At 42.3% G+C, this 12067-nt stretch overlaps 1 protein-coding gene across 1 annotated transcript; it reads left to right on the plus strand.

Moving 5' to 3' along the window:
- Positions 1-1130: 1130 nt before the first annotated feature.
- On the plus strand, positions 1131-9240 carry HRG (histidine rich glycoprotein). Its single transcript, XM_061167903.1, has 7 exons — positions 1131-1322; positions 3052-3168; positions 3931-4021; positions 5157-5323; positions 6264-6344; positions 7057-7158; positions 8386-9240. The coding sequence occupies exons 1-7, from the start codon at positions 1131-1133 to the stop codon at positions 9238-9240; spliced, it is 1605 nt and encodes a 534-aa protein (XP_061023886.1).
- Positions 9241-12067: the final 2827 nt, after the last annotated feature.

Consider the following 12067-nt stretch of genomic DNA (forward strand, 5'->3'; position numbering starts at 1 on the left):
ATCCCCCAGTGCTGGGTCCCTCACCCAATGGTATATGCCCTCTAACCCTATCTCTGGGAAGGGCATCGAATGACTTGACTGCTACCTTCACTACCTTCCTCTTCCACATGAACTAATTCTCTTTAGCATACTTTAAGGGTCACAAAGAACTGGAATGACATGAGTGTGCTCCCAACTTTTTCCCAGGTGATACTGAGCAGAATCCTGTGAGGCTGCGGGCACAAAGTTTTCTGTGTCCCCCATTTCTTTGATTACAGGGAACAGCCTTCATTTAGCCTCCATGACCTTCCCTGACTTTCAATTCAAGCAGTTGGTAATTTGAAAAGGGAGGGGATTCCCAGGTGGTGTTAGTGGTAAAGAACCTGCTTGCCAATGCAGGAGATGTAAGAAAGAGGTGTGGATTTGATCACTGGGTGGGGGAGATCCCCTGGAGGAGGAAATGGCAACCTACTCCAGTATTCTTGCCTAGAGAATCCCATGGACAGGGGAGCCTGGCGGGCTATAGTCCATGGGATCACATAGAGTCAGACATGACTGAAGTGACTTAGCACGGACAGGGGTTCAAGACCAGGGAGAAATAGTCAAGAGTAGCCTGGGCCTAGGTCCTGTTTCCTCTTCAACAATTACATACAACAGTATCTTTAAGCTGTTTTGCAGATACTGAAACCCACTCCAGGTGGGAGAAGTTAACAATTAATGATGGTATGCTGCCTCCAAATACACAGACCCCAGACCTGTCAGGCCTGAAGGCTGATGATGCTGACTCCTACTTACCTTACCTTGAACCCATTAGAAGAATTACCATAAGCTGATCACAGCCTCTCTGAACAATTACTATAAAACATCTCACTGTCTTCCCCACTTTGGGACACATGGTTTTGAGGGTATTAGCCTCAAAACGAGGCATGTTTTAAACATGGCATGTTTCAACTTTCTGTCCCCAGGGCCCGCTAATCATTTACAGAGTGTTGACAGATATCTGAACCAGGGGTCAAGGTGAACATCCCCAGTTACATAACAAAAATGTATAAAATCTTGCATAATCAGTTGTGTGTGCATTTTAGAAAATTTGTGTAAACTTCTCTGCCGTGGTAACCCAGAGCAAGGGATGCTTTCCACATTTTAACAAGATGAAGGTACTCACTGCAGCACTGTCGTCCATCCTTCTGATCACACAGCAGTGTTCTTGTGCTGTGAATCCCACAGGCTGCGATGCCGTTGAGCCTGTGGCTGCAAAAGCTCTGGACCTGATCAATAAAGGACGGTGGGATGGCTACCTTTTCCAGTTGCTGCGGGTCGCTGATGCCCACTTGGACAAAGTGGTGAGGAGCCTCCCATGGCAGAGCTGAATGGGGCGGTGATGGACCAGGGCCAAAGGAGACGCTAGCTCCTAAGCCTGCCACTTTGCACAGTGGATTGGCTTTGTTCAGGGTTGTTGGTTTCGTTTCTGGGCTGCTCTGTGCTGTACTGTGTTCAGTCATGTCTGACTCTTTTCGACCCCGTGGACTGTAGCTCGCCAGGCGCCTCTGTCCATGGGACTTCCCAAGCAAGAATACTGGAGTGGGTTGCCATTTCCTCCTCCAGGGGATCTTCACCACCCAGGGATAGAACCCGTGTCTCTTGTGTCTCCTGTATTGGCAGGCAGATTCTTTACCACTGTGCTACCTGGGAAGCCCTCAGGGCTGCCTTAACTGTTCTTTTATCCTTTGAATTAATATTTGTTACTAGTATGTCCTGGACTTCCCAGGTGGCACTGATGGTAAAGAACCCTCATGCCAATGCAGGAGACATAGGGCACGTGGGTTTGATCTCTGGGTCGGGAAGATCCCCTGGAGGAGGGCATGTCAACCCACTCCAGTATTCTTGCCTGGAAAATCCCATGATAGAGGAACCTGTTGGGCTATAGTCCATGCGGTCACAAAGAGTTGGACATGACTGAAGCTACTAAGCACAGTCATTATGTCCTTGATCAGCCTCTAAATACTTATAAGCACTTATGCAGAGCCCAATCAATGGCTAAGTGCTATAAGAGAAAAATTATAATAAACTATGGGCCTTGCTCTCAAGGAAATAATCATCAGCTCTCATACACACGTAGATGAACTGGGTAAGATGGGATACACTCAGGTAACTAAGTGAGTGGAATAAATGCTGGAGGGATAAAATAGAAGATCAATTATCATGGATGGGAGAAGGCTTCATTTGAATCCTGAAGAATGAGCAGTATTTGAATAACATAATGGCTTGGATAATAGCCTTCTAGGAGAATTCCTGGTATACCACCTCTATGTGTGCAGGGAATCTGGAAAGAAGGTATGGAGAAACAGACAAAGGCAGAGGGGTTCCAGAGGTTCTCTGTGGGTTTTGGAACAGCCATCATCTTGGAAGAGAGACATTCCTTAAGCCAAAGACTAAGGCAATAAATAATGGCATCTCTGATTAGACAAAGGAGGTAGAGGGACGGAGCTAGTTTGTAAGAGAAGAGAGTGAATTCAGCTTAGGGCAAGTTGAAATGAAGACAAGAAATCTGGGATTCCCCTGATGGTCCAGTGGTTAGGACTCTGAGTTTCCACTGTAAGGGGAATAGGTTTGATCCCTGGTCAGGGAACTAGCATTCCACATGCTGCCAAAGGAAAAATAAAAGAGTTAATCTATTTAAAAAAAAAAAAAGAAGAAGAAGAAGCCCAAGTTCAGGAACAGAACAGGATGAGAGGACACAACTGCACATATAGAATATATGACTGTCATCGCTTATATTCTAGTCTTGTACCTTCAATACTTCCACCCAAACCAACACTGCCTTTTTGTGACTGCTCTTTAAAATTCATGGGCAGAAGCAACATTATGACCAGTTAAAAACTCTCTGATGCTTTTTATTAAATAAACAGATCAAATGATATAAAGGTAGGGCACCTGCAATGACTTGTAGAATGACTTGTAGAGAGGAGTAGAATGACAGGAATTCTATTTAAGAAATAAAGAGCTTATTTTTATTGGAAATCTCTGGGTTTCCACATACCACCCAGCCATTGCTTTCTTGGCATTCCCCAGGAATCCACAACTGTCTACTATTTAGTCTTGGATGTGAAAGAATCTGACTGTCCAGTCCTATCCAGGAAGCACTGGGATGACTGTGAGCCAGATGTTTCTCGTCGTCCATCTGAAATAGTAAGTAAACCAGGTACCATTCCTCTCCTCTTAGCATTCCTGACTTCTATCAATAGATAGAAGCAGAAATATCTTCTTGCCCAGGGTGGTTGCACACCTGGGCTTACACAGTAAAACAATAAGAACAAAACTTCTGCCTCATGGTTTATAAGGACTATGTTGACTTCGAGTAATATTTTCTTGAGAGCCATACCGGGAAATCAGTTCAAGAAAAGTCAATGGGGCTTATGGTCCCATGTCATAGCATGACCAGCTATGAGACCTTGGGCAAATCACCTAATGTCTAAGATCCTCTGAACCTGTAACGGTGAATACTGGTCTCCCTAACAGAAATGGCCAAAGGGATTAGTTGCAGTCACCATGAGGAATAGAGCCTTGTTCTGCACATTGCCCATGGGTTCTCAGAGCCCAGCACAGAGGAAGATGCAAAGATAAATCAGCAAAGATATAAGATTTCAGTTCCAGAAAATAAGATGACTACATATCCAGCAGTTTTAGCTTTTTTTTCCTTGAAAATGTTTGGGATATGGCCATGATCTCTTTCAACACTTTCTCTGCGCTTTTCATGAGGGTTTTGGATGCTTGTAGCATATCCAGCTCACAGAACTATGCTGAGAAAATATAGGTTTTTGAGAGAGGGTATGGTGAGAGGAAGCACAATAATTTCAAATGGATAGTAGGAGCATGCTGCCGCATGTTTTGTTCCCTCGGGTCAACCTAAGGAAAGAAGTAGGTGATAAAATAAACCTCTCTTTCTTACAGGTGATTGGACAATGTAAGGTAATTGCTATAACACATCTGGCTGGATCTGAAGATCTTAGAGTGAATGACTTTAACTGCACCACAAGTTCTGGTATGATTGTTAAAATGCTAATTAATTCTAGGTTCATACAAAATTCAATCAAACAGTGGTATTCATCATCGAAGTCTATGAAGTATGTATCAGAAATGGTTCCTACCCTTGTGGATGCAATTATTACTTGCTCTCTTGAGAAGAGAAGAGAGATTTTTCCCTATTACTGGCACATCTTCTTTTATAGAAATTCAACATCTAAAAACAGACATTTACAAGGGGCTGTATGACATCATTGTAGAGAACATAGGCTCTGGGGTCCAATTTGAGTTTGAACCCCAACCTCAACACTTACTAGTTGTATGGTCTTAAGGGCAAGTTACTTCTTCAAGCTTTCCTCCTTTGTAAAATAAAGATAACAATAATATTATCCCTTCAGGTTCTTCCCAGAATTAACTAGATAGCCTGTGTAGTACACTTTGCTATGTACTTAGCGTTCAAGTATTGACTTCGACAATTGAAAGTTACGTATGTTCACAAAGCATTTATTCATATATTAACTTGTTTAATCTTACAAGACTATGAAGTAAAGATTACAATACTTTCTATTTTAGATACAAAATAAGCCTCAAGGAGATTCAATGACCCAGCCTGGGGAACAGAGCCAAAGTGTGGCAAAGACATGACCCTATTCCACTGGTGCTGACTCTAAATTACACACATTTTAAATTCACCTTTTCAAAAGGATGATCACAGAATGTCTTTTAAAATAATTAATCTTAACATGGTTCAATATATAAAAATTCGACAGTCAAGCAACTCCCTCACAAGGTTGCCATAAAGAAAGATTGAGCTGCGTCTTCTCTCTTTGGGCAAAATTTTGTGTTAACGATGCCTCTCTCCTTGGCAGAGACAGGGAAAAGTTCATTAAAATATTAGCACTTTATGAGTGATGGGTTGTCATGAATAGGGGTCACAACAGAGACTTGAGCATTAGAAGGATCTGGGTTTAAGTTTAGCTCTGCCACTGATTGACTGACTTGATCTTGGACAAGTTACCTCTCCAACCCTAATTTCCATCTGTAAAATGGAAGCTCTTGTTATTCTTGCCATCATGATTACATGTATCAAGTCCCAACATTGACATTACTGCTTCCAACTCAGTAACTGCAAAACTGCCAATTTCTTTCTCCAGTCTCTTCGGCACTGACCAATACAATAGACAGCCCAGTGCTCTTCGATTTCTTTGAGGATACTGAGCTCTACAGAAAACAAGCTGACAAAGCCCTGGAGAAGTACAAAAGGGAGAACAGTGACTTTGCTCCTTTCAGAGTGGACAAAGTGAAGAGGGCTATAAGAGCGGTGAGACTCCTCTAATGTTTAGCTAGCATCGAGGGCCCAGGGTCCAACGCAGCAGGTGTGAGCTTGGCAGCCCTGAGCCTCTGTGCTGCCCTCAGTCGACCTTTTAATTTGGGGCCTTTTAAATTGAGGCTCCCTCCTTCAGTTCTTTGGCTTTTGGGGTTGTGGGTATATGTGTGTGAATACTGAGCAGAGAAAAGGAAAAACTCAAACAAGGAAGAGGGAAAGACAGAAGAGAATAATAAAACTTATGTGAGTCATTAAAATCATCTGATCCTAATCTCCTGTATTATGATGGAAACCAGAGACTCAGCACCCACCTTACCACTCCTAGTGGTGTGGCTGGAGTGAGACAGTTCTGCCTCCCAGTCCAAGGACCTCGGTGCTTCCCGTCCAAGCTAGCCTTGCATAGCAGCTAGTTGATGTCAGTCATGCATTCTGTAAATGCAGTTAAATAGATTATGGTGCAGGCAAACAATGGAATGAATACACTGCGATTAATGAAAACAACATTTTGAATGTTTATGCACTGGAAAAAGTTTTAAGATATGTTGCTAATGGAAAAAGTAGGTTACAGAACAATACTTAAGACTATGATCCCATTTATGTTAAATAATTAGATATATGTGTATATGGGCAACATATTTAGGAAAAGGCTTGAAGGAAACCTCCATCAAGTGGGTGATAGTGGTACCTCTGAGAATGAGAGGCACAAATGTTGATTTTTCACACTACCCTTAATTATAGGTGTTAATTGAAACTTTCAATGAAATAGAAACCTTATCATGATAAATTTTTTAAAGGCAGAGACCATCAGAAAAATGGTGCATATTGGAGATTTCGAATCCTCATAGTACTTTATAGTATGTTGGAAAGTAAGCATCTACCGCTTTTTTTTTAACTTTTTATGTTCTTGAAACTGCTTGGATCCAATTTGTTCTAGAGAGGAGGGGAAGGTACCGGTTACTTCCTGGACTTCTCTGTGAGGAACTGTTCCAGTCACCACTTTCCCAGACACTCTCATGTGAGTATAATTGAAGAGTCTGTGAAATGCTAGGTAACATTCAGAAACCACTTACTATGTGCCAGGCATCCTTCTAAGTGCTTTACATATGTTGCCTTATTAACTCACTGCTGCCCTACGAAGTAGATACTATTTTTATTCCTGATTTACAGATGGGGAAACTGAGGCACAGAGCAGTTAAGTGAATCATGAGAGTATCACATATATTATAAAATTTTACATGTTCTTTACCTACACTTAGCACTGGAATTTTTTTACCCACTAGGATTAAACACTTAACTAAAACAAGTAACTAGCTTGTATTCAGAACTGACACCCAACAGTGCTGTCACTCACGTCACCCCATTCCCACCTCACAGTGACTCCCTCTGACAAAGAGGTAACTGAGGCTCAGCAAAGGGTCCTGCCTGATGTTCACAACCAAGCTGAGCTTAGAATCCAGTCTTCCTGATGCTCAATCAAAGGGATTGTTCCCCTGGTCACTTATCCTTTGATACTCAGGTATCTGCATGAAGATCTCCTTATTTTCTGGCACATCTTACCCTCCTCAGGACACAACTTAATGACTAAACAACAACAACCCTGATTTTTCTGAAGCCTCTTTTCCTTTCCCAAATGTCTGGGAGTTCACAACAAAGCTGGATACCTTCCTACCACCTGCGCATATACACTCAAACACACACACCCTAACAGGTTTATCTCTTCTTTACAGATCTTTGGATTCTGCAGAGCAGATTTGTTCTATGATGTGGAAGCCTCTGACTTGGAAACCCCAAAAAACATGGTCACAAACTGTGAAGTCTTCAACCTTAAGGTGGGTTGCTTCAGTAGTCTTTGTCATGATCAGTGCCAAACTAGGTGATATTTTCACACACACAGCATATATTGTTCCTATGGTTGTTGATGTGTATTGTGTGTGTGTGTGAGAGAGAGAGACAGACAGAGACAGAAGAGGGAGAAAGAGATGGTGGATGAGGGAGTAGGGATGACAAGGAGGAGAAACACAGAGAGAACAGGGAAAGTACAATTGGGACAGTACAAATTGCTGATATGACACAAAAAATATGGAGTTTTTTCCCCCAAGAATTGAGAAGGGTAAGATTTGCCAGAAAAGTAAAATCATGATTAATTCAACCAACCTCTAATGAATTGAAAGTGGCTCTTGTAGTCAGGACTCCAGTGCTGACACTTAATTTCTAGCTTTCAATATTAGGCATAGAACCTAAAAAATGAATGAGGCTAAAATCTACTATATAAAGGTATATGGACTAAGACTCAAAACAGTATTTTACATATGTCCCAGAAAGTTTTTATTTGATAGCAAGATATTCTTCACAGTGTTTTTTATATCAAAAAACAAACAAACAAACAAACCTGAGCATAATCCAAGTGCCCATGTACCAGCACCACCCCAATGGAGGGGGCAGGCTTGTCACCATGAACATGGCTCCACAGATTTCTTAAAAATTAATATCTAAACAAGGAAAATTACACAGAGGTAGGTGATCATTCGTTAGGAGTAGGAGATGTTTGTACCATAAAACCTGACTCTCGTTGAGAATGTAAATTATAAGGCATTAATTTTCCAAAGGTTGATCTGTAGATAAGGATCATTTTATAGTATAATTTCATCAGTTTATATTGAGATGGGAAGAATAATAATAAGGAGTGTTTTCACAATATAACATTTATTTCATCTAAAGTACTACCCTTTACCCTGAGATTAAGTTTCTGACTCTGACAAGAGTCAGAAAATAACAAAAATGTTAAAATAATCAAATGTTATTTGATTATTAAAATATTTCTATTGTGAAATAATGATGGTAGTAAATGACAGTTTTGTTTGTAATTTGATTTTGTTTGTTTGTATTTTGAATGTGAGTTGGCTAGAGAAGAATTTGAGAAATCCTTTTTTGATACCCTAATTTTAAAAATAGTTGTGGAATCTGAAAATCTAGATGCCATTGACATAAATTAAATTAAACATCTAGCTTCTTTTTGTGTTACATGATGATATCCACTCTTCTGTTTCCATCATCAGGAACATAGAAACTTCAGTGGTGTGCAACATCATTTGGGCCGTCCCTTCCACCCTGGTGAGCATGAGCATTCTCCTGCTGGAAGGCCTCCATTTAAGCCCAGGGGATCTAAAGATCATGGTCATCCCCATGAGTCACATAACTTTAGATGTCCGCCTCCTCCAGAACACAAAAATCACTCAGACAGTCCACCATTTCAAGCAAGGGTTCCTCTACCATTTCCCCCTCCAGGGTTAAGATGTCCTCACCCTCCCTTTGGCCCCAAGTGGAACCACAGGCCCCCTCATAACTCTAGTTCTGATGAGCACCACCCCCATGGACATCGTCCTCATGGACATCATCCCCATGGACACCACCCCCATGGACATCATCCCCATGGACACCACCCCCATGGACATCATCCTCATGGACACCACCCCCATGGACATCATCCTCATGGACACCACCCCCATGGACATCATCCTCATGGACACCACCCCCATGGACATCATCCCCATGATTTCTATGACCATGGACCCTGTGACCCACCACCACATAGCCAAGGTCCCCAAGACCACCATCGCCGAGGACGTGGCCCACCACCTAGGCACTCCAAAGAAAGAGGTCCAGGTGACGGACACTTTCATTTCCACTGGAGACCAATTAGATATATTCACAGACTTCCTTCACTAAAGAAAGGTGAAGTTCTCCCTCTTCCAGAAGCCAATTTTCCCAGCTTCTCATTGCCAAACCACAATAACCCCCTACAACCAGAGATTCAGGCCTTCCCCGAGTCAGCCTCTGAATCATGTCCTGGGACATTCAACACTGAATTTCTACATATCTCAAAGTTTTTTGCATATACATTGCCAAAATAAAATCTGATTTCCTTGATGGGGAAAAATGAATCATGTCCTGAATGAGAACCAGAAATAAAAATGTGACCAGTAATGCAAAATTGCAAGTTATTATAACCTTATTTTCATACTCAAGATAGGGCAAAATGTGGGTAGGGGAGGAAATGGCATAAGAATAGACAGACAAAAGGAAAGGAGAGGAAAGACATCAGTGCTACAGATTGGAAGTTAAGTCTGTCACTGGCTACTATATCACTTGAGGCAAATCTCTGATCCTCAAAAATTTCTTTCTTTCTTGGATTAAACTCCTTTAATTCTGGCATCTTTCCTCTGCTGGTACTTATGCTGAGGCTGGACCTACCAAGAAGGAATTTACTAATCACTAAATCACTAATCACTAAAAGGATTACTCTTATAAAAGTGACCCAAATTCTCTTCCACTTGTTATCCAGTCCCCTAAATTTCCTTTTGGGAAAACAAATTCTCAATTCAATTATTAAGGAAACAAAGCTCATGCTATAAATTGTTTTTTTTTTTTTTTTAAAAAAAGGCTGCAAGCATGAATCATGACCATAAATTCAGGTGCATAAAAAATACAACTTTATTTTTGGAATAGATTAATTTCTATTTTAAGTTGCCATCCTAACTGAGCTAATGGGAAATTTAACCTCAGGCCTTCTTGGACTTTCTGTTACTCCCTACACAAAGCAGTCTAGGGTTTTACTCTCATAGTGTCAAGGTGTTTGTGTGGTAGGCATGAGAAGGAGGTCTGATTCTTCACCACTGGTCCACCAGGTCCCCCTGCTGAGGAAGGCTTACTACTCTGTTCACATGATTTTTAGGTCTAGTTTACCTGCTTTTTTCTGTATCAAACTGGCAATACAGGAGTCTCTGTAAGACAGTTAATGGAATGACTGCCAAGAGGTCATTCCATATGGTCACATGGCTCTCTCCCTGAGATCCTGCAGCCTCCAGGCTACGTTTCTAGAAAGCAGGACCGAGATACCCTCTGCTGTCCTTTTCCTATCTTCTCCCCAGAGTAGTCTCAGATAGGAGCCTCTTTTCACTTTATTTATTTTCGCTGCCAAAAGATTCCTTTTTCACACTCAAATCCTCTTTCTTTTTCCTTCTTCCCACATCAAGTCTCAAGTATTTTGTTGTTTAGCCGCTAAGTCATGCCTGACTCTTTGCGACCCCATGGACTGTAACCCTCCAGGTTCCTCCGTTCATGGAATTCTCTAGGTGAGAATACTGGAGTGGGTTGCCATTTCCTTTTCCAGGGTATCTTCCCAACCCAGGGATTGAACCCACCTCTCCAACACTGAAGGTCGATTCTTTACTGCTGAACCACCAGGGAAAATATCAAGTATTCAGACACAGGCTAAGATCAGAAGGAGATAGTGAAGGTCAGGGAAGCCTGACATGCTGCAGTCCATGGGGTTGCAAAGAGTGGGACATAAAGACTGAACGACAACAACAAGATTTCAGATTCTCTCCACCTGACTTAATGAACAGTTTCAGGTGTGTGGGTTTGGCAGAAGGAGGTAGATTCTAATGGTGAGGCTGAGGGGGCGGGGGGGGGGGGGGTGGTCAGGGGTAGGGAAAAAAGCTAAGGGTGAAAGAGTCTAAGTTCTTAGGCTGGGAAGAAAGAGAAATTCACTCTTTCGCAGTGTTGTCGAGTGACTTCACTGGTGGTCCAGTGGCTGAGACTCCACGTTCCCAATGCAAGTGATCCGTGTTCGATCCCTGGTCAGGGAACTAAAGATCACATGCTGCAACTAAGAGTTTGCATGCTGTAGCTACAGATCCTACATACCGCAAAGAAGACAGAAGGTCCTGCATGCCACGATTAAGACTCGATGAGTCAAACAAATAAATAAAAGTAAATATTAAAGAGCAAAAGCAACCCTCCTCCTGCCCCCCCACCCCCCCGCCCAGAGTGTTATTGAACCTAACTTTGTGTGCCTGAAATACTGTAAGGCCAAAAAAAAAAAAAAAAAGAGTTTGGATCAAAGAAAGGTTTATTGGTTGAAGAGGCACCAACATGGATGATGGGAGAGCTAGACTTGTGTCAAATTTGATTTATCTTGCTGACTGACCAGGGCACAAGGTTCTGAAAGGGACAAAAGGTAAAGGAAAAGGGATCTTTGTGATTTCAGGATGTCTCAGTTGCAGATCGGAGAAGGCAATGGCATCCCACTCCAGTACTCTTGCCTGGAAAATCCCATGGACGGAGGAGCCTGTTACGTTGTAGTTCATGGGGTCGGACACGACTGAGCGACTTCACTTTCACTTTTCACTTTCATGCATTGGAGAAGGCAATGGCAACCCACTCCAGCGTTCTTGCCTGGAGAATCCCAGGGACGGGGAAGCCTGGTGGGCTGCCGTCTCTGGGGTCGCACAGAGTCGGACATGACTGAAGCAACTTAGCAGCAGCAGCAGTTGCAGATACCCTGGCCCTGTCTTGTGACAGGATGTGTTCTCGGTGATTGTGATTAATATGGGTTTCTGCAAAGCAAATCAGTCAATCAATGTCTTGGGATCCCTCAACCTCTCTTTAGGAGAGAGTAATAGCAATGGTTGAGGCATTTTATTTCTCAGGGCCTCTGTGATGGATCAGGAGTTTCAGCTCTTAACTGACTCCCCGCACCACCTTGCTCCACCTCCCCAGTGTCATATATTTTAAGCCCTCTTGAAGCCAGTTGGTTAAAGCCACAGGACAATTTGGGGTCATAAATCAAGGTATCAGTTTAAAATAAAAGTCATCGTTTAAGATTATATTGGGCTTGCTTTTCCTTTGTTTCTGTACTACCTCACTTCCCTAGTTAGTAATTGTGTGAATCTGCTC

This window comes from Dama dama, chromosome 19 (genome assembly GCF_033118175.1).
Source record: "Dama dama isolate Ldn47 chromosome 19, ASM3311817v1, whole genome shotgun sequence".
NCBI classification, from domain to species: domain Eukaryota; kingdom Metazoa; phylum Chordata; class Mammalia; order Artiodactyla; family Cervidae; genus Dama; species Dama dama.

Bases quoted from the DNA above. Each gene is read 5' to 3' on its own strand.
- HRG (XM_061167903.1), top strand. From the start codon at position 1,131: ATGAAGGTACTCACTGCAGCACTGTCGTCCATCCTTCTGATCACACAG. The intron at 3,169-3,930 runs GTAAGTAAACCA...TCTTTCTTACAG, and splicing joins CTCGTCGTCCATCTGAAATA to GTGATTGGACAATGTAAGGT. The intron at 6,345-7,056 runs GTGAGTATAATT...TCTTCTTTACAG, and splicing joins ACTTTCCCAGACACTCTCAT to ATCTTTGGATTCTGCAGAGC.